This window comes from Zonotrichia leucophrys, chromosome 8 (genome assembly GCF_028769735.1).
Source record: "Zonotrichia leucophrys gambelii isolate GWCS_2022_RI chromosome 8, RI_Zleu_2.0, whole genome shotgun sequence".
Taxonomy (NCBI): Eukaryota; Metazoa; Chordata; class Aves; order Passeriformes; family Passerellidae; genus Zonotrichia; species Zonotrichia leucophrys.
This window is the reverse complement of record NC_088178.1, coordinates 3,856,268-3,883,650: the sequence shown is the minus strand read 5'-3', so window position 1 is coordinate 3,883,650 and position 27,383 is coordinate 3,856,268. Positions and strand designations below refer to the sequence as shown.

The following is a 27,383-nucleotide window of genomic DNA, read 5'->3' as shown; positions in this document are numbered from 1 at the left end:
TGCCTTGTAGGTTGGCTTTTAAATAGGTCAAAATCAGCAGGAGAGCTTCATAACCAGAGCAATTAGGATTTTAACCCTTTATTCTACATGCCTTATAGACAGTAGAATATAATAGGGCTTTGCTAATAGGCTGCTGTGTCCATGGGCAGCCACTGAAAGCCAGAGGTTTCCAGTTCCCGGCTTACAACCGAGATTTTCCTGTCATGGAAAATTACTGAATTATGGTGTGCAGGGAGAAAGGGTCAGCTTGGGGCTGGGCCAGCAAGATGGGGTGGTTGGAGAGCTCTTGCTCAGTGGCAGTTGCATGCTGCTGCCAGGTCAGTGGTTTAGGGCATTGTCTGGGCTCTGATTTACAAGGAAGTGATGCAGCTCTGAAGACCAGTGCTCCAAAACATGTGAAAAGAGGTGAGAAGTTTAAAATGCTCCCTGACATGCTCCTCCTCTGTCTGCTTTTCCTATGGGAAAGAATTTATGGAGAATTTATAAGAATTATTTGGTGCCTTGATAACTGTTTGAACTCCCATGTAGTTCCTTTGCAATCTCTGTTGTTTACAGACAGAGATAGAAGAAGTAACAGGATGAAAAGTTGATCATGGGAGGTTAGTTGTAATTTAAAACAGGATTGGTGTTGTTAATGGAGCTGTTTAACAGAAACAGATTTGTACAAACAACCCTTCCCCCACTTTTTGCATGTGTGATCTTCCTGTTTACAGTAATCTGCTTCCCTGGGATTACCTCTCTGCTGACAGAGTCTGAGCAATGCTCGTTTTCCCAGTAGCTTCCTACCTAATACAGGAAGGACCCTGTTAATCCAGCCCCTTTGCTGGACACTGGGACATGAATTAGTGGCATCTATGGCAAAAGGAAGCCAGCAAGCAATTTTCTTTCCTTTTTACAGATTCAGCATATCAGATGAGGCTTTAAAGCAGCAAAGAAGTATTATTTCTGTATAATTATTGCCTGTATTGATTGGGATGCTGCTGATATAGGCACAAGTCAAAGATTTGCTTTGCAGATCTATCAATAGATGAAATCTATACTGTGGTGCTCACAAATGAATGCACTTGTGTTTGTAAATGCATGTGGTTGCATCTAACCAACAGCTTTAGGATGTTCTGATGTTTGTGGAAGATAAAGTGCCAGTTCTAAGCCACTTCATCAGTTTATTGAGCTGTTTTAAATATGGTAACTTCAAAGGATTGCTGGAACAGACTGACATTTGTCTGCCACAGGACCCTGAGTCAACAAAACTACCAGGGCTCCAGTTGCTCTGCAGCAACCCCCAGTGCTCACAGCCCGCTGGTCAGGAGAGCAGGGGAGCAGCAGAGATGCTCCTGAGAGGTGTGACTTGCAAGATGGGATGTGCAGGCTTGGAGTGCATCTGCTGTGTGTACCTGCCTTTGCCCCTGCCCTGTTCCCAGAGGCTGTTTGGAGGCTTTCCTGGAAGATTCCTTGCTCTCTCACGTTGCCTGTAATGTCTGGATCTCATCAAAGCTGTAGGAAAGGACAAGGAGGAACTTCTCTGTCTGGGAAGGTCACCTTAGCCACGCCTGCAGAGCTGCCTCTGCTGGCTGCCAGCCCCCCCTAAGCTCCTTAGGGGATGCTGTGCCTTGGCAACCCAGGAACAGGCAGGAGCCTCTCCTGGCTCTGGGGAGGGAGTAGAGCTGACAAGGAGGGAGCTTTCCTCAGAAAGGAGGGAGCTTTCCTCACCAAGGAGGGAGCTTTCCTCACTGTACCTGTGGCTGCTCTCCTGGTCCCAGCCTATCTGCCTGGCACGGTGCTCCTCTGAAATCTGTAACCTGAGGCTTGAGGAAGAGCTCCTGTTGGATTTGTTTGTGCCTTTCTTCCTCTCTGGGCAGGATTTGTTGTGTGAGATGTGGCAGGAGCAGGAGGTTTGGAGGGAAGGAAGGGCTGTGGCATGAGGCACCGCTATGATCTGGAGATGCTCTGCTAAGTGGCTCTACAGTTGTTTTGTGTAGGTCTGCTTGCCTTGTCTTGCTCCAAGTGCAGCCTCTGCTTAACTGAAAATTGCTACATATCTTTTTTTTTCTTTTTTTCCTCCTTTCTTTGGTAATTATTTCTCTTTCCCTCCTCTTCCCCCTCTTTGTGCTCACTCCATGCTTTCCTTCACTGACCAGGCACTGGCTGCAGGCTCCCAGTACTTTGTAAGGACAGGAACTGCTCAGTTTGAGGCAGGGACAGAAGCCAAGTGACCTCAGCAGTGCTTTCTTGAGAGGAAAAATTAGAGAGGATTTTGCAGAGATGACATTAGAGTGGTGTATTGTGGTGTGTTTATTTTAGACTTGCCCTACCTTAACTGCAGCAAGTGCTCAATTATACATGGCTGAGGTTTGGGTTTGCCTTGGTTCAGCTGCTGCTGGAACCTGTTAGAACAAAGCACAGCACAGCCAGGGCTGCTGCTTTGCATCTGAAATCTGGCTTTGGAATATTCCTCCCATCAAAGGGTTTTGCTGCCTGCACTTAGGTCATTCAGAGTATGAAATGGGAACAAAGTCCTCCCTCACTGTTTAATAAAACTTATCGTGTGTGAATCTGCTCCAATACCTGCAGCATTTCATTCCATACAAAAGAGCAGCTGGGTGAGCTCTGCTTGTTGCATTGCCTGGATCCTTTGTGGTGCCCAGGGTTTTGTTAAGCAGCCATCGTTAAGATGCCTTTCCCAAATGTTTGGGGTTTTTTGCCTCTGAGTTCCCCTATAGAATTGCTCACAGGTAGGAGGAGTTTGATTTTGCTAAGGATAAAGAATGTGAGGAACTTTTTTTTTTTGTATATGTGAGAGAAGTGTAGAGAAACTAATTACTTTTCAAAATTAGGGAAGCTGTTAGAGGTAGCTGTGCTTTTCTTTCCTCTATAAATAACATTTTTTAACATTTTCCATTTGATACTGGGGGCTGAATCAAAGAGGAAACACTATGAGGATGAACGCAGGAACTCTGTGTTTCTCTGAGTGATGTGCAGAGAGCTGATGCCTTTCTAATTCCACATCTGTTCCTTGTGCCCAGTCACACTTGCTGGATGGGCAGCCACATTTATGGACTCACCTTCAGGGATCACTGAACACAGGGACTTCAATATCTTAACAAAAGCTGGACCTGCCAGGCCAGCAGCTCCTTCTCTGCTAAGCTGGGACTCCGTGCCCTCCTCCTTGCTGCTCAGCTGTGAAGGACTTGACTCAGTTCCTGCCACAGGAAAAATAAGATGTGTCTGCATGTGATGTTTACCTTGAGATGCAAGCTGTGCCTCAGGTGTTCTGTGGCTGCTGCAGAAGCCTCTAGGGCAGGTTGGAGGCAGAAGGAGAAGCCACACCACCTCTAAACTGGGCACGTTTTGACAGCAGAGCTCCCCACTGTGCACAAATTGCATTAAATCATGTTGGGGAGAGTACAGGAAGGGTTAAAACACATTTGATACTGTTGATTGTCAAAAGCTGTGGCATAGTGGAGGGAGGGAAATGTCTTTGAGAAGTGTTCAAGAACTGGTGGGGACAAAGAGAAAACTGCCTTGATAAAAAAGTGCTGTGAATGTGGGAGATCTCAGCTCTGGTGGAGCTCAGGGATTTACAGGACATTCTGCTGGAAAGGAGAAGCAGTATGTGTTAGTGAGAAGTTAAAGAGAAAGAAAGTATCAAAAAAATTGGAAATTCAAGCTGGAAGAAGCAGCTGAAAAGGAAAATGCAAGATGACTGATTTGAGCAATCGTGAAGTGGGATGGAATTTGTGTGTTTTGTGTATTTGTATATTTAGTGTAAAGGCTTTGAATGTGAAAAATCAAGTATATTGTGAAGGGTCATCTGCTCTAATGAATAATCCTCATTCTGCATTGGTTACAGATTTAGGGATCCATGTGCTCTTTGCTGCTAATACACAACATCTGTCTACTAATCTAGCTAGTAACAAGTATTTTCATTATTACATCCAAAGCTACCTATAAGTGCTTTTTAAAAATTTCAGCAGTTAAGTTCTGAATTTTTTGCTGCTGTTCTTTCACTGACAGCTTGGCAGCTATAATTTCTAGGTCAGTGGGAATGAACTTCCTAGGCTGGATATTGCCTTGGGAGTCTGGGGTTGCTGGCCTAATGTTATTTTCATAAGGTTTGCAGACTAATTGTGGAAGTTGCTCTGAATAAGCACCGAGACAAGCTGCAGCTTTGTCTGGCACCTTGCCAGCTCTTTTTGGTAATTGTGAGAAAAACCAAGACATTTCCTTTCCTCCTTGTCTCCAGACCACGTGAGCTGCCCAAGCTGAAGGAGTCCCGTTCCCATGAGTCTTTACTGAACCAAGCCAGCACCATAGAGACTCTGGACTTTGCAGCAGAAGAAGCAGTCTTTGTCAAACCACTTCACAACAGCATCCTTGGACGAGACTTCTGCTTTGAGGTAGGGACAGGCTCCAGCACAGGCAGCTGCCATCCCCCTGAACCCTTGGGGAATGCTGCTCCAGGACTGGGGACTGGAAAACAGAGCAGCCACTGCCTGGCTGAGGTCTGGGTGGGAGCTGTTGAGCCTCCATGTGACTTTTGAAGTCCTTGAGGCTGATGGCATCAGCCACTGAAACAGAGGGATGTCTTTTTCTAATTGAAAAATCTCTTGAGTTTGATAAGTATTTGTAGTGTGCATGCAAATGTATGGTTGATACATACAGCACAATGGATATGCAATAGTGTGCACATTAGCTGTGTGTTCACCCCTCCAATTCACCTAAAATTGAATTTAGAAAATTGACTGTACCCAAGAAATGAGTTTTCCAGTCAGAGCCCCATTCCATTAGCTCAGTGCTTTCAGGTTCCCAGAGGAGAAGCCTCAGTGGCTGTGGACGTGTCCATGGCTCTGTGAAGCAGGATCCAAAGCTCCCTTTGCTGTTTGAGCAGAGGCTGCAGGCTGTGGCTCTGAGCTCTGCCCCAGAAACTCTGTGTGTGAGCTCAGTCCTGCCATCACAGCTCCAGCAGTGCAGCCCTGTGTGTCTGCATGCAGCTGAGGCCACACCACCTGTCGTGGCAGGGGCAGGTCACTCTGCCTTCAGCAGGATTAGTCAGATGTGTCTGAACTTCTGGAACAAAGATCTGTTTACAACCTGGAAAATTCTGGCAGTAAATCAGCATATCAGGCTCTGGTCCCTCATGATGCATCCAGGAACTGTTCCTGTTTGCTTCAGCCTCATTCTTCTGGTTGGAAACACTTTGCAGTTTGCTTGGGCTTGGGGAGTTGGGTGGAAAACACTGGCAGCAGCCTAGCTCTGAGGCTGTTGCCTCAAACTGCTTTGTAATTGTGAGCACAAATGAATGGAAAGAGTAAATGAGGCTTGTCAGGCCACGTAAGAGGGGAAGGGACAAGGCGGTTCCCTGGTGTGGGAAAGCAGAGCTGTCAGGGCTGGAGCAGAGCACAGATCCCTGTTTGTTTAGGCTGTTGCTGCCTATATGGACCCCTGGAAATATTTTGTATTTACTGAAGTCATTATGACCAGTGGGTTTTGCCTTATGCTAATGCATTGTCGGTTCTGTCTGTCCTTACATTGTTGGTAACCAGATCCTGTGCCCCTGGGCCTTCACAGGGAAATCAGCAAGCTTTAATTGCCACAGATCAATTAACAACTCTTTAAAAAAAGAAAGATTAACTGGCTGATTAAAGCTTTGTTTAAAAGTCTTTAATAGGAGCCTCTGGTGCTCTTAATTTTATATAAATTCTTTAGTTTCTCTAGTTTTATAGAACCTCAAACTTCTTTTACTCTCTGCATTTTGTGGGCCTTTTATCCTCTCTGCCTCCTAGGCCGCTGTATTTTTGCCTCCCTTTTTCATATTTACTTTGTTACTCAAGCATTGTTTATCTTCCTCCTTGCTTTTTGCAGCCTCTTCCATGTCTTCTAGGCTTGCCTGAGCTCAGTCTGTCATTTATTCATTGCAGGTAACCTACTCCAAGGGCAGTAAATGCTTCAGTTGTTCCTCTGCAGCAGAGAGGGACTGGTGGATGGAAAACATACGCAGACTATCGCAGCCGATGAAGGTAATGGGAGCTGCAGAAATGAGATTAGTGGGGGAATGGAGGTGGGATGATTGGATTTTAGTCCAGTGTACCAGGGCTTCCCACAGATGCATCCTCAATTAATTTAGTCTGGGGAGCTGTCTGCTCATCCGTGTGTCTAAAGCTGCCCTGTGCTATTCCAGGAGTGCAGCAGGGCAGACCTTTAATGAGTAAACACACACCAGCCTGTTCCTGATCCCTGCCCAGTGCCAGCTTGGGATGCAGGCTGGGTTCCTGAGGCCATGCACCTGGGAAAGATGGGGCATGCCTTCATAAGGGTCGTGTTTTAATCCAGGAACCCAAAAAATCCAACATTAAACCAATTGGAGCTGGAGTGAGACAGGGAATCAAGTTATAGGTCAGCTGGAAATGTCTGATAGGTCACTCCATAGCTGCAATCCTACCTCCCAGGGACAGACTAACAGTGCTCTGGGATTCCTCACCACTCTGGCAGCTTTGGACAGGCTCTTGTGTGAAGTGTTTGTTTTCTAAAGCATTTCAAATACAGCTTTTGAAGAAGAAAAATATTCCAACATTCTTGACATACAAAAGACAGCCCTTTGCCTCTGTTTTAGAAAATGTCCATTTTTCTAGAGATGCCAATTCTCTCTGGATCAGACTGTCTGATTCTGAATTCTGACTCTGTCCTTGCCTCAGACAGAAAAGGCAGCACCTTTGCTGCTGCTTCAGAAGATGAAATATTCAACTTTTAGGGGTTTGGAATCAGAACTGATCTCTCTCTCCTGCACAGGACAATTGCCGTCGAGCTGAAAACGTGCTTCGCCTCTGGATCATAGAGGCCAAGGACCTGACCCCTAAGAAGAAATACTTCTGTGAGCTGTGCCTTGATGACACCCTCTTTGCCCGCACCACCAGCAAAGCAAAAGCAGACAACATTTTCTGGGGGGAGCACTTTGAGTTCTACAGCCTCCCACACATTCAGAGCATCACTGTTCACATCTACAAGGACGTGGAGAAGAAGAAGAAAAAGGACAAGAACAATTACGTAGGGCTGGTCAACATCCCCACGGCCAGCGTGAGCGGCCGGCAATTTGTGGAGAAATGGTACCCAGTGAGCACCCCCACAGCCAGCAAAGGCAAGGCAGGGGGGCCCTCCATCCGCATCAAATCCCGCTACCAGACCATCACCATCCTGCCCATGGAGCAGTACAAGGAATTTGGGGAGTACGTTACCAGCAACTACGCCCTGCTGTGCTCCGTGCTGGAACCCGTCATCAGTGTCAAGAACAAGGAGGAGATGGCTTCTGCCTTGGTGCACATCCTTCAGAGCACTGGGAGGGCCAAGGTAAGCACAGGTGGCTCCTGTGTGCTGGAATGACTCTGGCTACTCATAAGGGATTCCTGGTGCAAACTGGGGAGCAGCAGATGTTTGTTGACACATTTCTCTTCACAGAGAAAAGCAAGGCACAATTCTTCCCAAGGATCTCTAAGATTCACATTCTCTGAACCTCAGAGAAAGGGAAAACACAATTCAGATCACTTGTTGTGCCTGTGTTGTGCTAAAATAGAATGCAATATGGAGATTGTTTATCCAAAGTGAGGATGTTTTGTTTCCTTGGCCTGTCAGGGCCAAGTGTGTGTGTCTGTGTTGGGACTGTTGGGACAGTCACAAGATTCAGTGCAGTGTGTGCAGAGTGTGCAGAGTGAGTGCTTGGCGGATTCAGTTTAGATGAAATGTATATAAAGTAATTAATTAGCCTTCTAATATCCATGGAGTCCTCCTCATCGTTCTCTCCCCTTCATCAAAGTCACCTTTGATTTACAATGGATGTTGTGTATGAAGTGTAAGCAGGAAGGCTCTGTAACTTGGTGTTATTCTGAAAATCAGCACCTACCTTTGAGTGTCCCATTGCATTTCTAAAATCAGGATGTAGATTAAGAGAGGAGTGAACAGGAGGTTGGTAAACTGGAGAAGTGCTTCTATAAATAAGCCTGGGCTACAATGAGCAGTGGGTGCTGGTGCTGAGTCAGCGCTGAGTCAGCGGATCAATGCACATCGATCTGGTCAGTGTTTGAGCAGCCATTTGGGGGATCTGTACCGACTTAGTGGTGATCCCACCCGCCCCAAGGATGCTCTTAGGACCTCTGGGTGCACACTGGTTCCTTCAGAGGGGTTGTGGGAGAGTGTCCTGCAGGTCATGGGAAGTTCTGGAAGCATTAGCCTGCATTGATCTCTCTGGCTGCTGCTGCTGTGTGAGTGGTGCCACACTGGAGGCACCTTCTGCCAGTGAATCCAGCTAGAGCAAACAAAGCACAAATCAGAGGGATAGACATGGCTGTAAAACAACACCCAAGGGACAGCCTCACCCAGCTATTCCAGAAAAGGTGCTTTTCTGCTTAGCCCTTGAAAACTGGTGTTCTGTGACAGTGTGTGTGACAGCAGCATGTTCCTTAAGTGATCTAATGAGAGAAGCTGGTAGCTAAGATTGTGTTGAAACCCTGCTGGAAAACAGGCTCTGGACTGCTGCAGTGCCTGCTGCAACAAGTTGATAAATTAGTGTTATAACTTTGCATTCCTGGTGTGTGAAGTTCTGAACCTCTATTTATGGCAGGCACAGGTGGCTCAGGCTGCCATAAAGCTCCTTAGAGGGTGTTTCCAGCTCGTACTTCTGCTGATGGGGATGCAGCTGGATGTTCCCAGTTTGTGCCAGGTGAAAGGAATTCTTGTGGATTTTGTTGAAAAGAAACAACAATAATGGACTGAAACCCAAGAGTACTAAATGCTGTTTACTTACATAAAGTTACCACTTGAGGAAATAAGTATTACTCTAGAATTAGACCCTATATCAAGAGATTATTCTCTGTATCAAGGCTTGCTGACACTTCCTGCCTGGACAATCTAAAACAGTTCAAGTTAAGCCATGTAGATAGCCAGCAATTTGAATGTTAACTTTTATTTTTCCAAATCCTAAAGCAGTCTTGGTTTGCAAATTTAATTTGTTAAACCATTTTTCTTATTCAAATATCATCAAGCTGTAATAACTTGTGTGTCACTTCTAATTTGGATTTTTAAATCCATGCTTCTATGGAATGTTGCTTATAAAGATAAGGATAAATATAAAAGCAGAGTTTCCTTCAGCAGACAAAGCCTCTGATAAACAAGCTGCCGAGAGGTTCTGTTCTGGAGCTGGACTGAAACACAAGCTTGGCTGTAAAGGTTTTTTGTAGAGACTTTTGCTTCATCCTTTATAATTTGTGATCTATATCATTCTACAAATATAATAAACCCAAGAGGAGACCTGGCTATTTCCTCAGTCCTTACTTCATGTAACAGCTGCACCCCTTGTCTCAGGCTGAGAAATCATTTATTATGCTGAAATATCCTTCCTTCTTGGCTTCTGCAGCTAGCCTGGCACAACTGAGCTGGTTCAAATCACCTTTGCCTTTTGACCTTTTCCCCTCAGGACTTCTTGACAGACTTGGTGATGGCTGAGGTAGATCGTTGTGCAGAACATGATGTCTTGATCTTCAGGGAGAACACGCTTGCTACCAAAGCTATTGAGGAATACCTCAAGCTGGTAGGACAGAAGTACCTCCAGGATGCTCTGGGTAAGAAACCCCCTGTTTGCACAGCAAGGGCTGACCCTGAGCTGTGGCTGCAGCTGGGAATGTGGGGTGGGAAGGAAGAGCCTCAGCCTGAGTGTCCCATACACAGACAGCACACTGTCCTGCTCTCCGTGCCCTTCCTCCACGTGGAGAAGGTGCTCCTTGGTGCCTGCAGGAGAAGCACCCATGCAAGGCAAGATTTGATGTAGCTGAGTCCCTCTTCAAGTTTGCATTGCCATGTTCTGTTTTTCTGGGTAACTTTGTTTTGTGTCTCTAGCATGATAAAGAGGTTTAACACTGCAATTCCTTTGTGAGCAATGGTGCTTGTTCCATCTGATATAGGCTTGAAAGAGGGGTTTTGGCACATAGTCCTTGGAGAGACAAGGCCAGGGAGTGAGGCTGCAAGGCTGCTGAGCATCCCAGGACAGGAGATCAAGATGCATCCTGTCTGGGAAGCCTCTTGCCTGTGTTTATCCCTGCTCTTTATTCACTGATCATTAAAACTCTCTGGCCATCCTGGGATCTCCTACTCCATTCTCCCCACTGGGATCTTCATGCCCATTGTTACATACCAGGGGGGACTCTGATAATTTTGTTATTGTCCCCCCTCCACCAAGAGGTTCTGCTCTAGTCATAACTCAGTTCCTGGGGAATTCCTGGCCACCCAAAGTCAGCAGCAAAGGGCACCAAACCCAGGCTGGCTGCCTCACACAGCCTCACCACAGTCGGGTTTCAGCAGCTCCACACAAATCTTCCTTCTCCTCAGTTGCACAATGAGCCACCCACCCCCTGTTGTTTCTGGGATGAAGAAAGCTTTGGAAATTGATACAAGAGAAACAAGATCAGGCCAAAGCCAAGTCCCACACCACATCCTTTCTCAAAAAGGGGAAAAAAAAGCCAAGCTGCCTGCTTTCCCAGCAGTGTCGCTTGTCCTCAGCAATCCCAGACTCTGGCAAGGCATCAAGGAGATAGCTGGCTAAATTAGTGCTCCAAGGGTCACTGCAGTCACTGGGATTACATCCAGTTTGGCCATTTCTGGAGTGTAATGAGCCTGCTGTGGTAGTCTTATTCTCCTGGGTGGGACACTGAGTGTAAGTCTCAGTTGTGGGCTCTCACCTGGTACAGAGAAACGAGCAGCCTGGTGCTTTGTGCTGTGCTTCCCAGCAGGCTGAACATCAGCTGGGGGACCACTCCATTACAGCTGCAAGCTCCTTAATGTGCAGTAATTGCATAAAATATTCTAACATTAATGACTGCTAATACATCATTTAGCACTGAGTGATAAGATGGTAAATCACAGGCAGGAGAGATGGAAAATGCCCCCAAGGCTGTCCAGCTTGTCTGCAGCTCAGGGCAACTTCACTCATGACAAAATCCCCATCTAATTCTTTGTCAGGTTTTAAATGTCATTTTACTCAGCTGCCCTGTTCTTTGAAAGGATTAATGGCACTGTCGTTGGTGTTAGCAATGTAACATGTCTGGAAGGAAATCTTATATCTGATAATAGCAGGGTCCTTTGGGCCACAAAGAGTGAGTTTCAAATATATTTAAGGATTAAAAAATATTATCAGTAAACAAGAGTTAAAACAGAATTGACTCAACAAAAGTGATGCCAGCAGTTTTGCAAGTAAGCAAAAATTAAGAAAATGTGGTGCCTGCTTTACTTGCAACAACACCAAGCTAAGATTTGAGAAGGGGCTGAGAGGTGTTTAAGGGGTTTTAGGAAAGCAAAGGCTAAAATCAAACCCCTTTTCCACAAATAAGCCTTGTGTTAGCTCAGAGCTAGTGAGATCATCTGAGGAGATGAACTTGAAAGACATTGAATCATTAAACCAGTGAATAAAGGGTTTTTCCTAGTGAACACCCAACAGCTTAAAAATCACTTGGAATGCCTGCATACAGAGGAGGGAAACCACTGAGTAGCTCATTCCAGTCTGTCAGACAAAGGCAGCTTCATGTGGTTTGTATGTGAGCAGTTGCTGTTGTGATGCTGAAAGGGAAGAGTGACAGAAATGCCAAGGAGCTTGAAAGATGCAGGCCATAAAAACACTGTAAGGTGTTGATATAAGAGGTTGACAAATTAGCAGCATCTAGCTAGGGCTTGGGTATTACTCTTATTCAAGAGCAAGGTGACACTTTTTAAAATTAAAAAAAAGGGCAGATTTAGCAATAATATAAATAAATATCATTGCCAGAGCATTTTCTGGGGAAATTATGAAGACATATAGCACACAGCTTCATTGCTAGGACTGTGGATAATTTCATAGTTGATAACGCTGTTTGAATACCAAGTCAAATCCTCCTCTCTAGGCCATAAGGGAAGTGCCTGCAGGGTTGCTAAGCAGAGCCATCCTGTTTTTGCTCCTATGCTTGGGGACACAAGGGCACAGAGGCTGCAGCATCAGAGCCCAGGCTGTGCTGTGCTGGGGAAGGGCTGGGAGGAGTTGTGTCCCCAACAGCTGGTGTCTGGAGGCTGAGCTGCAGACACCCAGAGCAGGACAGGCAGTTGCCAGGGAAAGACATAAGCAGGATTTAAAGGTGTGTCAAGTAGGCTTTTCTTGTAACTACCCTGGTTCCTTCTCTTCCCTTTTTCCAGGGGAGTTTATCAAGGCTGTGTATGAGTCAGATGAAAACTGTGAAGCAGATCCCAGCAGGTGCTCACAGAGTGAATTAGCAGATCATCAGTGCAACCTGAAAATGTGTTGTGAGCTGGTCTTCTGCAAGATTATCAATTCTTACTGGTAAGGCACCTTCCTTCCCTCCCTTTGTCCCTGTTTGCTCAGGGGTGCCTGTTCCTCCTCTGAGGGTGAGGGAGCAGCAGTGGGACAGGGAAGGGGCACAGCCCCTTCCATCCTCCTTTGTGCCCTCTCCTCACTGCCTTCCTGCCTATAACTCCAGATCGCAGGTGAACCTGTGCCCAGACTGAGGGGTCCTAACCCACAAACCACACCTCCCCAAATCCCTGCCAAGGGAGCACATACTGAGTGGGACTGGATAAGGAGGGAATAAAAGAAGAAGATAATAGCTTAGCTTGGACTTGCCATAAAAAGCTGATGTGTACAGAAGACTTCTAGACCCTTCAGATGTGTGGAATTGAACACAGATCACAGAGAGGAAGCACTGGCAGGGAGATTTCTATTAATCTCTGTTTCTGAGTAGCAGTGGAAGAAGAGGGGCCTTTGCTTTGGCATGAAGCAAAGGCATAATATTGAGAGCCTAACAAGCAAGGTAAAACTGTCAGATATGGAGATGAGCTCAGTTTGGCTCGTTTGTTTTCAGTATTCTAATACCCTGTTTGCTCCAGGGTAGCAATGGATAAGTAGTTCTAGCTTGCAAATCAGCCTGTCTGGAAATGGCTTCACTTAACACAGATGAACAAGGGGTGCTTTAAAGACTACTTAAGTGCCACCAGATTAAATGGGGATCTATGAATAGAGGCTTAATGACATTACCTAGCCTAGAGAGAAAGAGAAAAAAAGGGGAGGTAAAAAAGAGCTGATGTTTTCGAGTGACTGATCACCAGTTCAACTTCTTGCATCTCGTTGCCAGTGCAATTTAATTCCTCTTTTTTTTGGTTTTCTTTTTCTTTCCAGCGTGTTCCCTCGTGAGCTGAAGGAGGTGTTTGCCTCCTGGAAGCAGCAGTGCCTGAACAGGGGCAAGCAGGACATCAGCGAGCGCCTGATCAGCGCCTCGCTGTTCCTGCGCTTCCTGTGCCCTGCCATCATGTCCCCCAGCCTCTTCAACCTGATGCAGGAGTACCCTGACGACCAAACCTCCCGCACGCTCACCCTCATCGCCAAGGTCATCCAGAACCTCGCCAACTTCGCCAAGTAGGTGCTGCCAGGGCAGCCAAAACCTGCAGCGTGCCCCACTCCTGGCTGTGCCCACAGGCAGCTGCTTCTGTGGCAGACTGAAGCCAGATTTAGCACAGGGGGAATCTTCTCACTTGGATGTGAGCGCTTGAGACACCTCAGATAAATTCTCCTTATGTGCAGACTGGAGTGTGTTGGATTCTGTGGAGGGGACACGGCATAAAACCAAGAAGAGTCATGCACTACCATATTTTCTGTGCTGTTTCAAAGGGAAAGAAGATCCTTGCTGTTTCAAGGATCATGATTTTCATGTTTTCTCCCTCCAGAATTCTCAGCTGAATGATACAAAGGGCATGGCACATCTCCTACATGGGAGGAGAGAAAGAGTATGTGTGGGAGGGAGCAGGGAGAGGTGTGATTTGTAATATTAACAGTGAGGTAGTAGTATTTAAGTAAGTACAACAAAGCAGTGAATCTCTTAAATTGTCCATGTGGTTTTTTTCCCTCCAAGACTTCAAAATCTTCAGATTTTGATTTTTTTTTTTTTTTTTGGAAGGTACTCCAAATCTTCAGGAAGGCAGGTCTAAAGTAAAGTGTTTAAGTAATTGTCTGTAAGCACTTTTACTCTGAATATTGTGTGGAGGTTATTGACTGGGTTTCCCCCCACCTCCCTTTCCTGCAGGTTTGGTATTAAGGAAGAGTACATGGCCTTCATGAATGAGTTTTTGGAACATGAGTGGGGAGGAATGCAGCGTTTTCTGAGGGAGCTCTCTAACCCAGATACCATCTCCAACATGCCTGGATACGACGGCTACATCGACCTGGGCAAGGAGCTCTCGGTGCTGCATTCCCTCCTCTGGGAGGTTGTGTCCCAGCTTGATAAGGTAAAGCTGTTTGGAGGCCCTGGAAGGAGAATACAGGGATGGTTCTATGGCAACAGCAAACACTGGGGAGTTCCAGGGGAAGGCAGGAGTGGAATGTGTGGAGGGGAATGTGTGATGGTGCTGTTTCACAGCTGCTCCATCTGTGGTTTCAGATCAGGCCCTGCAGCAGGGTGTGTGAGGTGGTTGGGCTTCAGCAGCACTGCAGGCACTTTGCAGAGCCTTTAGGAAGGTCAGGTGCTGAGGGCATTGCTTGGAAGTGGACCTGAAATCCCTGGGCAGCCCATCCTGTCTCGTAAGTGAGGCATTTGGAGAGGAAAAGGCCAGGTTGCTGTGCCTTGTGGTGCTGAGGGAGGTGCTTTGCTGCACAGCAGGCCCTCCCCTGTTCTGATGGAGGAATGAGTTGGCCCTGTGGAGCTGTTCTCATCAAGAGCCCGATCCAAAGCCTGCTGAGATGCTCTCATTTCCGTAGCCTTTGGTTTTGGCACTCAAGGAATGCCATGTCAGAGGCTGGATCTGCTCCGAGTGCCATCCTGCAGCAGAGCAAGATGCTTTCTGCTGTGCCCTGGGCTGGCTCCTGTGCAGGGTCCAGGTTCTGTCCTTCTCATCCCAGCAGACACCACCAGCAATGAGCACTGCTTCCTTTTAGCTCTAGAAGCAGGAAAGGCAGAACTTTGATCTTCCTTGGCTATGTGGGTTTGCAGGAACCAAGATCATTAAAATGTTGGTAGCAAATGTAGTTGATAAGGCCCAGAAAAGCTGAACTGAGTATTTTTATTTTTTTAAGTGCTTGGAACTGTTCCATACTTCAATTTTTAGAGATGCATTATTTTGTCCATCTTCCATGTATATTATTCTTTCTTTTGAAACTGGAGAAGTAAGGTGAATAGCAATGCACTCAATTTTTATTGCATTAGGGTTTGCCAAAGTAGTTACTGGTTGTGTATCTGTTTTTTCACTGTACATTACTTAAAAGAAAAAACAAAAATCTGAGCTTGTTGTGTCTGTCAGAGTAAATTGAAATGCCCTTGCCTCAAAAAGACAGTCTGTATATTAATCTTAGTTTGATAATAAGTTATGATGCTGGTTTTCAATTTACCTCATCCATGTAGACAGTGTAGATTCCAAATGTATGGATCTGCATGGCCCTTTCTGTAGGTTAGATGTATGGATCTATCCTAGCAGGCCCTTGGGAGCTGGTACAGTGGTTTCCTAAAAAAGAATTAAGGGGTAAAGTTACATGCATTATGGCTTTACTGTAGGGAATGACTGGTAAATAAGGAGAGGAGCCACCTAGGAGATTTTAATAGCCACAGTGCTGTATGAAAGTGTCTGTAAAAAGACCTTTCTCTGGAGCCAAACTGGCTGAATACCTGCTTTTGGGGAAAACAAGGGTATCTTTGAGAAGAACATTGGTTTTGTAGCAGAATTTTAATTTTTTAATAAATCTGCAGCTCCTTCACCTTTTTCCTGCAGTCCCAGGAGCCTGGAGATGCCCTGTAGCTGATCTCCCAGCAGTGGCCCAAAGGGGTGAGCAGCCAGGGCCTGCAGGAGCAGCCTTCCTTGCTGAAGGCCAGCTGCTCTTACCCTCAGCCCGGCCAGCACTGAGCTAACCTGTAATTGGAGCCACACATTTCACCCCATGTTGATGGGGTGATATTGGGATGAGGATCACTGATGCTCTCATGCAATTATTTTTCAAGTTTGGGTAGGGAAGAATGGTTTAATTAATTGTTGATAACAGTGCAAACGGAGATGGCATCCATGCAGGATACCAAAACTGAAAGGCTTATGAAATGAAAACCTTCCCTTTCCCCATCACCCTCAATCCTCTCATGATCCCCCTCATCTGTTGGCATGCATTTCCTTTACCACATGACCCCCTTTGCCTGGAAAGTTCCCCCACCAGCTGAATCTGTAGCCTTTGAATGCCCTTCAATGAGCAGATGCCGTAGTTTTCACTTTGACCTCACCCACCCGGGACCCAGTGTGCTTTGCATGATAGTTTTGCATTGGAATGGCAGTAGTTTTGTTTTATTGAGCATGATTTTTATTTTTTGGGGGTCAATCCTAATTTCTTTTCTATTTCCTTTTCTTTCCTCAATGTCTGCTGCACCCCGTTTCGTCTCCTCCATCCATCTGGTCGCCGTCGTTGCGCTGCTCCATAACACTGCATTCCGATCCTGGCACACCCGCACACAACCACCCACCCTCCTTCCTTCCACTCCATCCCTCTGTGCATCGGTACCAAAAAATCACAAACCCGCCGGATGTCGTGGTGCTTGTATCCAATTAGGGTGAAAATTCCTTCCTACAGGCAACCGTGGCAAAACTGGGACCTCTCCCCCGTATTCTTGCGGATATCACAAAATCCATGAGCAGCCCCACCCCCACGCAGCAGCAGCTGAAGCGTTTCACGGAGCACAGCTCCAGCCCCAACGTCGCTGGGAGTCTCTCCTCGGGACTTCAGAAGATAACTGAGGACCCCAGCGATGGGTACGTCCCTGCTGTGGGGTTGTTAAAGCTGTGAGGAGTTGGAATGAGATGATCCTTGAGGTCTCCTTCCAGCCCACACCATTCTGTGGTTCTGAGGGTTGGGGGCTTCATCACCTGAGCTGTGGAATGGGAACTCTCTCACGGGGAATAGACCATCCCAGTAAGAGGTGCACAAGGTGGCACTGGGCACCTGGAGCTTTGGACTTAGCCAGGACTCAACCACATCTCTGGGAGTCAATGACTTGAGCTGATAAAAAAACAGTTCTGTGATTTACTGCCAGCCTGAATGCATGGTTAGCCATGGTGTTTCCTTCTGGCCATCAGGCTGCTAATGGAAATACTGAGCTGTAGGTGAAACTTATTGCGTGTGGAACAGCAGAATTAGTCCCTCCTGTGCTTCGTGCAGCATTTCTCATGCTGTAACAGCTGTTTATCTGGAGCTGGGACATGGCAGAGCTGCCAAAGGGCTCAGCTGCTGCAGTACCTGAGCTGTCAGGTACAAGGGCCAGGTTGTCACATGCCCCCTGAGCTTACATCCAGCTCTGAAGGAGCTTTCACACAGCTCCTGCTGAATTTAAAGACCTCCATAATACACAGAGTCATAGAATCATTAAGGTTGGAAAAGCCCTCTAAAAGTATCAAGTCCAACTGTTAGCCCTGCACTGCCAAGGCCACCACTAAACCATGTCCTCGTGTGCCACATCCTAACACCTTCCAAGGATGGGGACTCCAGCACTGCCTGGGCAGCCTGAGCCAGTGCTGACAATCCTTTGGGTGAAGAAATGTTTCCTGGTGTCCAATTTAAACCATCCCTGGCACAATTTGAGGTGATTTCCTTTTGTCCCATCTCTTGTTATGTAATGACAAAGGGTTAAATGGCATCTGAAGTGTTGCTAGAGACTGAAGTGATTAAGGGGGGGAGGATTTAGTGGGAATGGTTTAGATTTCACCTGTAAAAAAAAAATAAAGATGAAGGACTTCTTGAATCAAACACCATTCTCCAAGATAAGCGGTAATTAAGCAAGAGTGTGTTCTGACTTGCACACAAAGAGCTCATAAAAGGAAGTCTGGCTCCTTGAAGCTTTCAGTGGGGGGAGGTTAAGTGAGGTAGAAAGACTTCTCTGGGACAGATCTCTCGGGGTCTTGGCTGCTCAAAAATTAACCAAATCCCTTTCCACTCCACAGTGACATAAACAAGTTGAAGTCTCCAACCCAGGAAAATGTAGATGGACATTTTAGGGGCAAGACCTTACTGCTGGTTCAGCAGGCATCCACCCAGAGCATGACTTGCTCAGAGAAGGATGAGAAGGTAAGTGTCTTGCCCAACGGCCGCAGCATCTCCCTGATGGACCTGCAGGACCCCCACGCAGCTCACAGCGACAGCGCCTCCATGATGCACGACGTGCCTTTGCGCCTGGCGGGCAGCCAGCTCTCCGTCACCCAGGTGGCCACCATCAAGCAGCTGTGGGACACCCAGAGCACGCCCCAGAGCGCTCCCCAGGTGCGGAGGCCGCTGCACCCAGCCTGGAACCAGCAGGGCAGCCTGCGGCCCCTCTCCTTCCAAAACCCGGTGTACCAGCTGAACAACCCGAGCCCCCCCACGGCCAAGGCCTCTGTGGACTCGAGCCCGGAGAACCTGAGCACGGCCAGCTCCCGCAGCCGCAGCAACAGCGAGGACTTCAAGCCCAGCGGGCGCAGCAACAGCAGCCTGGAGGAGTCGGCCAAGCGCAGCTCGCAGAGCGAGGACTCGGCGCGGCGCCCCGAGCGGCACGTGCCCGTGGTGCTGCCGCGGCAGAACAGCAGCAGCCAGGCGCAGATCCGCAAGATGGAGCAGGCCGTGCTGGGCACCAGGGCCAAGACGCTGCACACGCTGACGCACAGCCCCTCCCTGCGCAGCACCGGCAGTGTCTCGGGGGCCTCGGGGGCCCTGGGCGCCGAGCCCGTGCAAAACGGGAGCCGCTCCCGGCACCAGTCCTCGTCCTCCAGGGAAAGCCCTGTGCCCAAGGTGCGCGCCATCCAGCGGCAGCAAACGCAGCAGGTAAGGAAGCCCTGCCTCCAGCCTCGGCTTTGGTGCTCAGCCCTTGGCCTCCAAAGCTTTCTTGACCTCTAAGCTGCATCAATAATAGCAGCACTTACACCGGTGGCCAATAGCAGCAAGTGTAAGGAATAATCGTGCTTGTCACTCTCACAAGCTCGGCAAGCCACCTTATCTGTGCCACTGGGATGCTTTTGTACTAAATCCGAAGGAAAAAACAACTGTTTTCCATTTACTAAGGTAGCAGCAAACCTGCTGTAAGAAACAGAGCTGGAAAATTTCCCTGAATACAAAGGGAAAAAAAACCAGGAGCAGCTTTGTAGTGGTAGTTCAGATCGCCACGTGAGACTGTGTTTGCCCTGTGGTGCTAATTTAAAAGCAGAGCTGCCTCGAAACAGGGAAATGAACAAAGATAAAACATCACAGGATAACTGCTGCCAAAATAACAAATAAGCACAGTTGTCTAAAGTGTGGAGAAATCCATATTTCACCGTGATGAAGCAATCTCTTGCTGTTCCTCAGAAAACTGCTGCTTTTTCATTAATCATCCCAAACTATGAATAATGCAAATTTTTTTGTGGAAAGGAATGCTTATATCTACCAACTCCTAATGCACATTATCAGTTGCTCATAGGCAACTATAAATCAAGGTTTTCCTGTCAAAAAGCCAACATTCCTTTATCTTTAAAAAAAATAATAACAATCCTGTTGTGATTTGCTGTGTATGAAAATATTTTCCTACATTAGTTTAATTTTACAGAAGAAGTGAGTATTTCAATGCTACAGTGAAGGTGGAAAACATGATCTGCAGGTCAGAGCTCTTGCAGGGGGAAGGCTTTGGGCTGTGAGGTGAAGGTGGCAGAACAACCTCTGCTGTGCCCAAGGTTTTCTTGGTGTTCCCTGACAGCAGAGCTTTTTTGGCAAACTCCTGAATGTTACAGAAAAACCTGGGTTTTCTGTAACCTGGGAACCCAGGAGCAATCAGGGCTTCAAAACTACTTTGATACCTCAAGTTCATTGAAGTATGAGACCAGAAACACTGAATCACAAGCCAAAGTTAGTATGCCAAGTTAGTAATACCCAAAGAAGTAATTGTTTGTTATTTGAAGTGTGTGTGTGTTTGTACTCCCTGCAGTGTGTGTTTACAGTGGGGCATAGGGGCATGGCTAGGTGAGGGGTTTTTTGTGGAATTCAACCAGACCTTGTGTGGTTCTGGTAGCACATTTTAGGCCAGTAACAAGGATAAATGTGCAGGGGATGTGCATCCACTTGTTTTCCCACTGTATTTTCTGTACTAATTGTTTCCACTGGATTCATTAGAGTGCTTGCTCCTGCTTCATCCAGAGAAATCAATTTGTTCTCTCCTTCCCCACACCCATGAACAACGTCTTGAATGGTGCCAAATGGAGTGGCCAACATTTTTTTCAAGGCAAATTCCATTGCATCCTTTTAATTGCAAATCTTGTGGAATTCTGTTCTTGTTTAAAAAAGAGAAAGAGAAAAGAGAAGTTGGGCATGTTCTTTCTAGGCATGTTTTGTGGGCGTTATAATTATTAGACTCTGTTCTCTACAAGTCCCATTTGTTTCTGAATATAGAGCTGGGCCCTTTGTTTGCTGGGAGAGGTCACTTTTTGCCTTCCATTTCCATTCAGGAGGTAGGTGGGAACAGAAATGTCAGTGTGTTCCTCTGGAAGAGAGGCAAAGAGGGGAATTTATACATGATCCTAGCAGGCTAATTCTTTTTTTTTTTTGTCCTTTATTGGAGAATAACTTGTAACCCATTCGAATGTGTGACTTACCATTCACTTGGTCTTGACAGCTTCCACAATTTTGCTGCTGGAAATATTCTGTCCTACACTTGGAAGCTTGTTTGGCCAGGTTTGCTGCTGCTCAGCAGTCTGGTGCAGGGCTGGGGATGTATTTTATAGTCACCTTTCTGCTGTCTGAGTCCCCTGCAGCTCCAGTGGCTGGTGACAGTGTTCATCCATCCTGCTCCTCATTCTCCAGCCATTCACAGCCATGCGTGGGCCATGGTCTCCCTTGCTCTGGCTGCCTGACAGCAAATGCCATCAAAAAACCTGAATTACTGAGCTTTGCCAGGCTGCCACACCACACCTAAGGGGCTGTTAACTTTCTTGTTGTGAAGACTTCCTTCTACACAAAAGGCCTTTGCCTAAATCCAGGGATTTTTGCCTAATTCCTATGCCGTTTCTTTGGCTTTACACTTCTGCTGAGGCTTCTTTCTGAGCAGGAGAAACACAGCAGGAGGGTGACATGATCCCTGGCTCCTAAAGCAGCTCTTCCTCCCCCAAGGAGAGCTCCTGGCTGAGACTGGGATTTGACCAGCTCCAGCCAGGGAGCACAGTGCACTCGGGTGCACCACTGGGCCAGGCAGGGAGCTGAAGAGCTGCCTGGGCACAAAAAGAAGCTGCAGTTGGGGAGAAGTTGATCTTTTGCATTTCTAAAAACATAGGACAATGTTGCTCTTTCAGGAGTCATTATGCTAATTCCTGCGCTTATAAACTTGTCTTTGTGTGTGAAAATTGCTTGGAATTTGTTACAAGCCGTGTTTTCCCCAGCCAGGCAGAGAGTTTCTTGTCTCTTTTCTTGGCTCCCTGTTTGGATTCCCTTGAAGAGGGGAGAGAGAGCCTCCAGAGAGGTTGGACATTTCCCCCCATCAGCACAGCTGGCCCTGGCAGGGCAGCTATGCTGCAATGGACCATCCAAACCTGGCAGGCACTGCTGGGATCATGCCACACCTCCCTGCCACATCAACTGTGCAGTCCCAGGCTCCACTGCAGCCTGTGCCAGCCTGGCTGAGGAAGCTGCTCCCAAGTTCAGCTCCTCAGCACTCCAGGGAAAGCAGCCTGTCTCACCTGAGCACGCTGCGAGCAGAGCTCTGTCCCTGTGTGTTCTCTGTGCAGGAGGTGGCAGGGTGAGAAAGCCTTGCTGACAGCGTGGCAAAGGGAAGAGGTGCATGTGAATGGGATTGGGAAACAAGAACTTTTTCAGAGTAACTCACTTGGAGAGGAAGAAAAATTTCTAAAGTGGGTTGGTTTTAGAGACATTCAGGTAGGTCCTGGAGGTCCAAAGTCAGGGCAGGATGGAGTATCCCTGCAGGAGACCTTCCAGGGATCCTTTGAGGCTGCCAGAACCATGGGTACCTTTCTCCTGCAGCTGAGCTGGATGTCAGAGCTGGTTAGTGTACAGTTTGTCTGGTGGATGCCAACAGCCAGGTGTCTCTGCCCCAGGTGCAGTCACCGGTGGACTCGGCCACGCTGTCCCCGGTGGAGAGGACGGCGGCGTGGGTGTTCAACAACGGCCAGTACGAGGACACCAAGAAGGACACGACTCAGAGCCTGGATGAAGTCAAGCATGCTGAGAAGGTAGATTTGGTTCTGAGTGCTGTGCACCCCACAGCGAGTTCAGAGGGACTTTCAGGTCCTGTTGTCACAGTGTCACACATTCTCACACAGCCTATATTGGTTACAGTGATCACTAACACTGTAAATAAAGTAAATCAGGATTGTTACCCCCACTGAGCATGGCTTAGGACTTGCACAGGGACTGTGCAGGGCTGCAGCTCAGCTTTCATCAGTAGCAGCAGTCAGGTTTGTCTTGGGCTTCTCCTGAGGCAAATGCCTGCCACCCAGGTACTGCAAGGTTTCTAAGCTGCACAGAAATCTGCATGGTCTGTTTTTGAAAGTGTGTGTTTTTTCAGAAGTAGATCCCATTTTTCCAAATACAGTCACAGTCATGTGTTGCTGTGGGGATGGAGTTGTTGTGTAAGAGGTCTGGTATTTTGAGAAGGCAGGGAATGAGGAGAACATTTAGTGGACAAAGAAGCAGAAACATAGGATTGTTAGGAAAGGGGAATGAACCCAAAACAAAGCAATATATTGAGATTCATGGCACTATTGCAGAAATGATTGCCCAGAGAGACAAGAAGAACAAAAGCTCAGCCAAGGCTCTGGTTTGCAGTGACTGGTTTGCTCTGACTTACCCTGATTGATTAGGTCCTGAAGAGTGAGTTATTTGGGTCCTACACAGGTCTGGGTTTGTAAGTTTGGGCAGCCCAGGCCATTTCTGCAATTAGCAGATCCATTTCCAGATGTCACCAGCATCTGCCTGAGAACTGCTAGAGTCTGAAGTAAGGCAAGATGTGACCTGTCAGGGCTGAGGAGCAATTCCAGCCCTCTGACTGCTGGAATTGTGCTGCAGAGTGATACCCCACAGTGTGGGAGCAGCTGGATGCTCCTTCTCTCTGGTTGCCCCTATGTTTGCTTCTCACTTCTTTTACTTCCATTTTTCCCTAAAACAACAACATTGTTGTTCTTTTACTTCCATTGTTCCCAAACAACAACACTCCCCTAAAGAGCAGCAGAGCATTATAAGGATCTGATCTCTTCTTTTTTCTCCTTTGCCCTGACTCCCTGGTGCCTCCCTGGCTGCCAGTACGAGCAGGAGATCGCCAAGCTGAAGGAGCGCCTGCGCGTGTCCAGCCGCCGGCTGGAGGAGTACGAGCGGCGGCTCCTGGTGCAGGAGCAGCAGATGCAGAAACTGCTCACAGACTACAAATCCCGGCTGGAAGACAGCGAGGACAGGCTGCGCAGGCAGCAGGAGGAGAAGGACAGCCAGATGAAAAGTATCATCAGCAGGTGAGCCTTTGGGAAGCTCAGGACTGGGTTTTCCAAACAAGACAAGCAGCTCTCCTGTGCAACTCCATCCTCAGAGCTGAAGAAATGGGAATGCAGTGTGGACACTTGCCTGAGATTGTCAGGAAGGTAAAAGAAAATATTTAGGAATTTTTACCTTAGGTCTCTGAGTCTAGGTCTTTATTTTTGTTGTTGTTTGGAATCCGTACATGAAATCAGTTTTTCAGAGCAGTGGCATTTTTGGCAATGTCCATTTCGAAAGTAACAAAGTTGGGTAACTGGGAGTGTCATATGGAGAGATAAGCTTTCCTGAGAGCAGCAGAATTCTTCTCTTGGAGAGCCAGGAGAAGCAGAGAAGTCAAACCAACAGGCCAGAGTACCTGAAACACTTGGGAATAATATTAGACTGTCCTAATTTGTCCCTCTCTTTGCTCATCAGACTCATGGCTGTTGAAGAGGAGCTGAAAAAGGATCACGCTGAGATGCAAGCAGTCATTGATGCAAAGCAGAAAATCATTGATGCACAGGTAGGTAAAGAGCTTGGGATCTCCCAGAACCTGTGTGTAGAACCTGTTCTTGGCCCCTCTCTCCTGCCCCAGCACTGTTCTCTACCTCCAAGCCATATCAGCCCTCAGTGTGACACAGGTCACTTATTGCCTCCCTGAGACAACTTTGGGCTTTATTTAATACTGTCTGACCTGGGCTTTGAGGCAGCCTGGCAACAAATCCCAGGACTGATCACGTCTCCAAAACCTTTGCTGCTTTGTGAGATCCCAAGGGAGTAAAGGATTAGCAGTGCATTGTGTAGATGTTGTTCCAAGTGTGGGCCTGGGACGTGTGGGAAGCTGTGCCTCACCCCAGCATAGTTTAGCTGCCATGTGCATGCATCTCAGCTGTGCCAGCAACAGCATGGCTTTGGACAGTGGAGTCCAGGAAAGAGAATGCTGCAATGGAGCATTGTCCTGGGAATGTCACTTGTGGCATTTCACCCACTGGCCATCCCGGCAGTCCTGGGAAATGCCCATTTCCCACAAACCTGCAGCTCCCACCTCGGTCACCCTGGGCAGCTGTGGGGAGGGGAACCCAGTGGGAAGTGCATGTGGGTGTATCCTGGGGGGTCATTCCAGCTTTTCCTCTGTGTCTGTGCTGATCCCACAACAGAACTTGGGACTGGTTTGTATCTGCCTGCCATGTTTACATTTGTGGTATTTGCATTTGGAGGGTCTCTTTCCTGCTTCTGGGCTTTTCCGTAGTTCCATATGGAAACTTCTTTAATCATTTTTTCAGGAATAACCTAAGTTATTCCCTACACAAAGAATGGTGGTGGGAGTCTCAGCTGAACATGGTTAAACATGGCACTGGGGTATTAGAAGCACTTGAACTCCTCTGGAACTGTAGGGAAAATATAAAGCAGCAAAGAGCTGTGTTTTTTGGAGCTAGGCACAGTCAGGGCATCTTGCTGTTACAGACATGGAATGGCAGCTCATCCAGGCAGCAGCCTGGATTCTGAAATGGGTGGATATCTTTTTTATCTGCCTCAAGAAGAAACTGGGCAAACATGCAAAGTGATTTTGGGAGGGAAGAGATTGGGACTGAGTAAGAAACTTGCCTGTTACCTGTGTGTGCCAGGAGGCTCTCAGCCTTGGTGTTGGTGATGGGCTAGCAAGGTGGAGCATGGACCATTGTGATCCCAGTGTCACCAGCTGGCAGAGGGCACCACTGCTGACCTGTGAGACCTTCAGACCCTCAAGGCTGGAAGGGTGTAGTCCTCGGTCACACTTCATCAAGTGATGCAGCATTTATCACCTGTGGTGGAAACCAGTGAAAAACCAGTGAAAAAACAGGAGCAAAACAGCAGCATTAATGATTTCTCTTTTTCTTGGTCAAGCAAGGTCACTGGCAAACCTCAACTGCTTCACTGTCAGGCAGTGCATGGGGGAAGTGCAGTTGTCACTGTCCTTCCTCGAGTACCTGAGCAGAGGAGGAAACTGCTGAAAGATTCAGAGCAGACTCACCAGGGGAGCCCAGGTGTCTGCTGGGTTCTGTAGCAATCCCTTGAAATCGTGCTTGGAAGATTTTATTTAGTCTGATTCTCAGTGGCTAGAAAAAGAAAGGTGTTTTTTTGTGTGAGATTTCACTGAGTGGGGCTGGAACCTGGCTCGTCACACCCGGCTGAAGAGTTCAAGGCTGCCAGGAGCAGCAGTGCCCTGGGACCCTGTGCTTAGGGACACCAGCCTGGGACGGTCTGAGGGGTGCAGGGCAGCTCCCAGCACTGCCCCCATGCACACGGACACGAGCTGTTCTGGCTCTGGAGCCTGAGCAGGGATAGGTCTGGCCAGAGTCTCCTCAGAGCGGCGCAGCTGCAAAGAGAACTGGCCCGGTTGCTATTGCAAGTGACATCTCCGCTGTGTTAAATTACAGGTCATAAATGGGGATGAGATAATTCCAACAGGCAAGTAAACCCAATCAGTTCTCTAGCTGAGCAGTACCCAGTCCTGGCCCAGCACACTGACCTCCTACCCATTCCAGCTCCTCCTGCTCCCTGTGCCCTGAGCATGTTACAGAGACGTGCCTGGTAGATCCAATTTTCCTTTCAGTGAGAAGATGCCTCTACTCACCAACCTTGTGCTTTTCAGATTGATTTTCCAAGTGTGGGTTTCCAGCTGTTTTGCAGACTGGCTCAGTGAGTGCTCAGCAGTGTCTGAAAACACCCAGCCCTTCATTCTCAACTCTTTGAAAAGATCTTTTAGAAATGTTTCTGGAAAAGTTTCAGAAGGAAAATTTTCATTTTAAATTGTATGTTCCAGGGGAAATACAGTTGGAGGAGTAGGAGCTTTGCCTGGCTGCGGAGCACATTCCTTCTGAGGCAGTTGTGTTCTGCAGGGCTCATTTCAGCCTGGGAGGAGAGGCCTGTAACTCCTTGGCTCTGTGTTCTCCCTGCTCCCATCAGCTGGACTGGGAGGAGGGCTAAGGCAGTCCTTGTGCCTTTTGCCTCTTCCTCCTCTGTTGGCTTTACACAGAGCTCAGCATCTTCAGGGCTGTAACAGAAGCAGGACTTAAATTCTGTTTTGCTTTTGCACCCAGCCCTCAGCCCTGTGGGGGAGAAAAGCAAACATTGCTGATTAGTGCTGTAGCATGTACTGATGTGCTGGGATCCGAATCCCAAGGGGCTGTGGTGGCACGTGAGTCTCCTGAGCAGTGTGTCTGAACTGTTCCTTAATGTTTATGCCTTCCGTGCATCATTTTTCCCTCCATTTTGTTTCCCAATGGGCTGGACTGGGAAGAGTTCCCACGTGCAACTTGTTTTGGTTGAGCAAATTAGACATTTTCCCTTCTCAAAGAACAAAAGCCAATCGGCTGGTGTCATGGAGAGCACAGTAACCTTCCTGCTATCTCTAGCACTGCTTTCTGCAGCTGCATTACTATTATTTTTTTGGGGAAAGATGGAAATTGTCATCTCTGATTATGCCTTGGCTTGCCCCTCCAGTGCTGTATCCCACTGTTAGCAGGCTGGGTCTGGTGATGGGTTATGTCAATTCAGCAGCACACATCCCTGAGCTGCCTGCTCCAAGTGGAGGCTGGCACGTTCTGTGCAAGGACAATCAACCAGGCACGTGCATTCGAGGAGCCCAGGAGCCCCCCGAGCTGGAATGGGTTTAGGAGCAGCGTGTTCCATGTTTGTTCTTTGTGTTCTGTCGATGGCATCTCCCCTCCACCCACAGCGCCCTCTCCCCCTCACCTCCAGTAACCCTCAGCGTTAGCTTTGGCTGCTGCTTCTCTGTGTTGCTGTTGCACCGTCACCGCAGGCTGCCATTATCTGCTTTTTTTTTTTATTATGGTTTATTTATTTATTTCAAGCATCCCATGAGTTTACTCTGAGCACACTCCATCCAAAGCACAGA

General features: G+C 47.7%; 1 protein-coding gene across 14 annotated transcripts in view; it reads left to right on the top strand.

Moving 5' to 3' along the window:
• The window catches only part of RASAL2 (RAS protein activator like 2), a 163,744-nt gene that overhangs the window by 131,107 nt on the left and 5,254 nt on the right, over nt 1-27,383 (top strand). For 8 of the 14 annotated variants that reach the window (XM_064719239.1, XM_064719244.1, XM_064719248.1 and 5 more), the window contains 13 exons: nt 4,244-4,397; nt 5,919-6,017; nt 6,787-7,341; nt 9,461-9,605; nt 12,199-12,343; nt 13,196-13,432; nt 14,097-14,298; nt 16,592-16,791; nt 17,977-18,829; nt 22,078-22,212; nt 23,282-23,484; nt 23,921-24,008; nt 25,903-25,933. In XM_064719239.1, coding sequence (XP_064575309.1) covers nt 4,244-4,397; nt 5,919-6,017; nt 6,787-7,341; nt 9,461-9,605; nt 12,199-12,343; nt 13,196-13,432; nt 14,097-14,298; nt 16,592-16,791; nt 17,977-18,829; nt 22,078-22,212; nt 23,282-23,484; nt 23,921-24,008; nt 25,903-25,933 — 3,047 coding nt within the window. The remainder of the gene's footprint in view (nt 1-4,243; nt 4,398-5,918; nt 6,018-6,786; nt 7,342-9,460; nt 9,606-12,198; nt 12,344-13,195; nt 13,433-14,096; nt 14,299-16,591; nt 16,792-17,976; nt 18,830-22,077; nt 22,213-23,281; nt 23,485-23,920; nt 24,009-25,902; nt 25,934-27,383) is intronic. The other 6 variants (XM_064719242.1, XM_064719245.1, XM_064719240.1 and 3 more) reach the window with 3 other exon arrangements.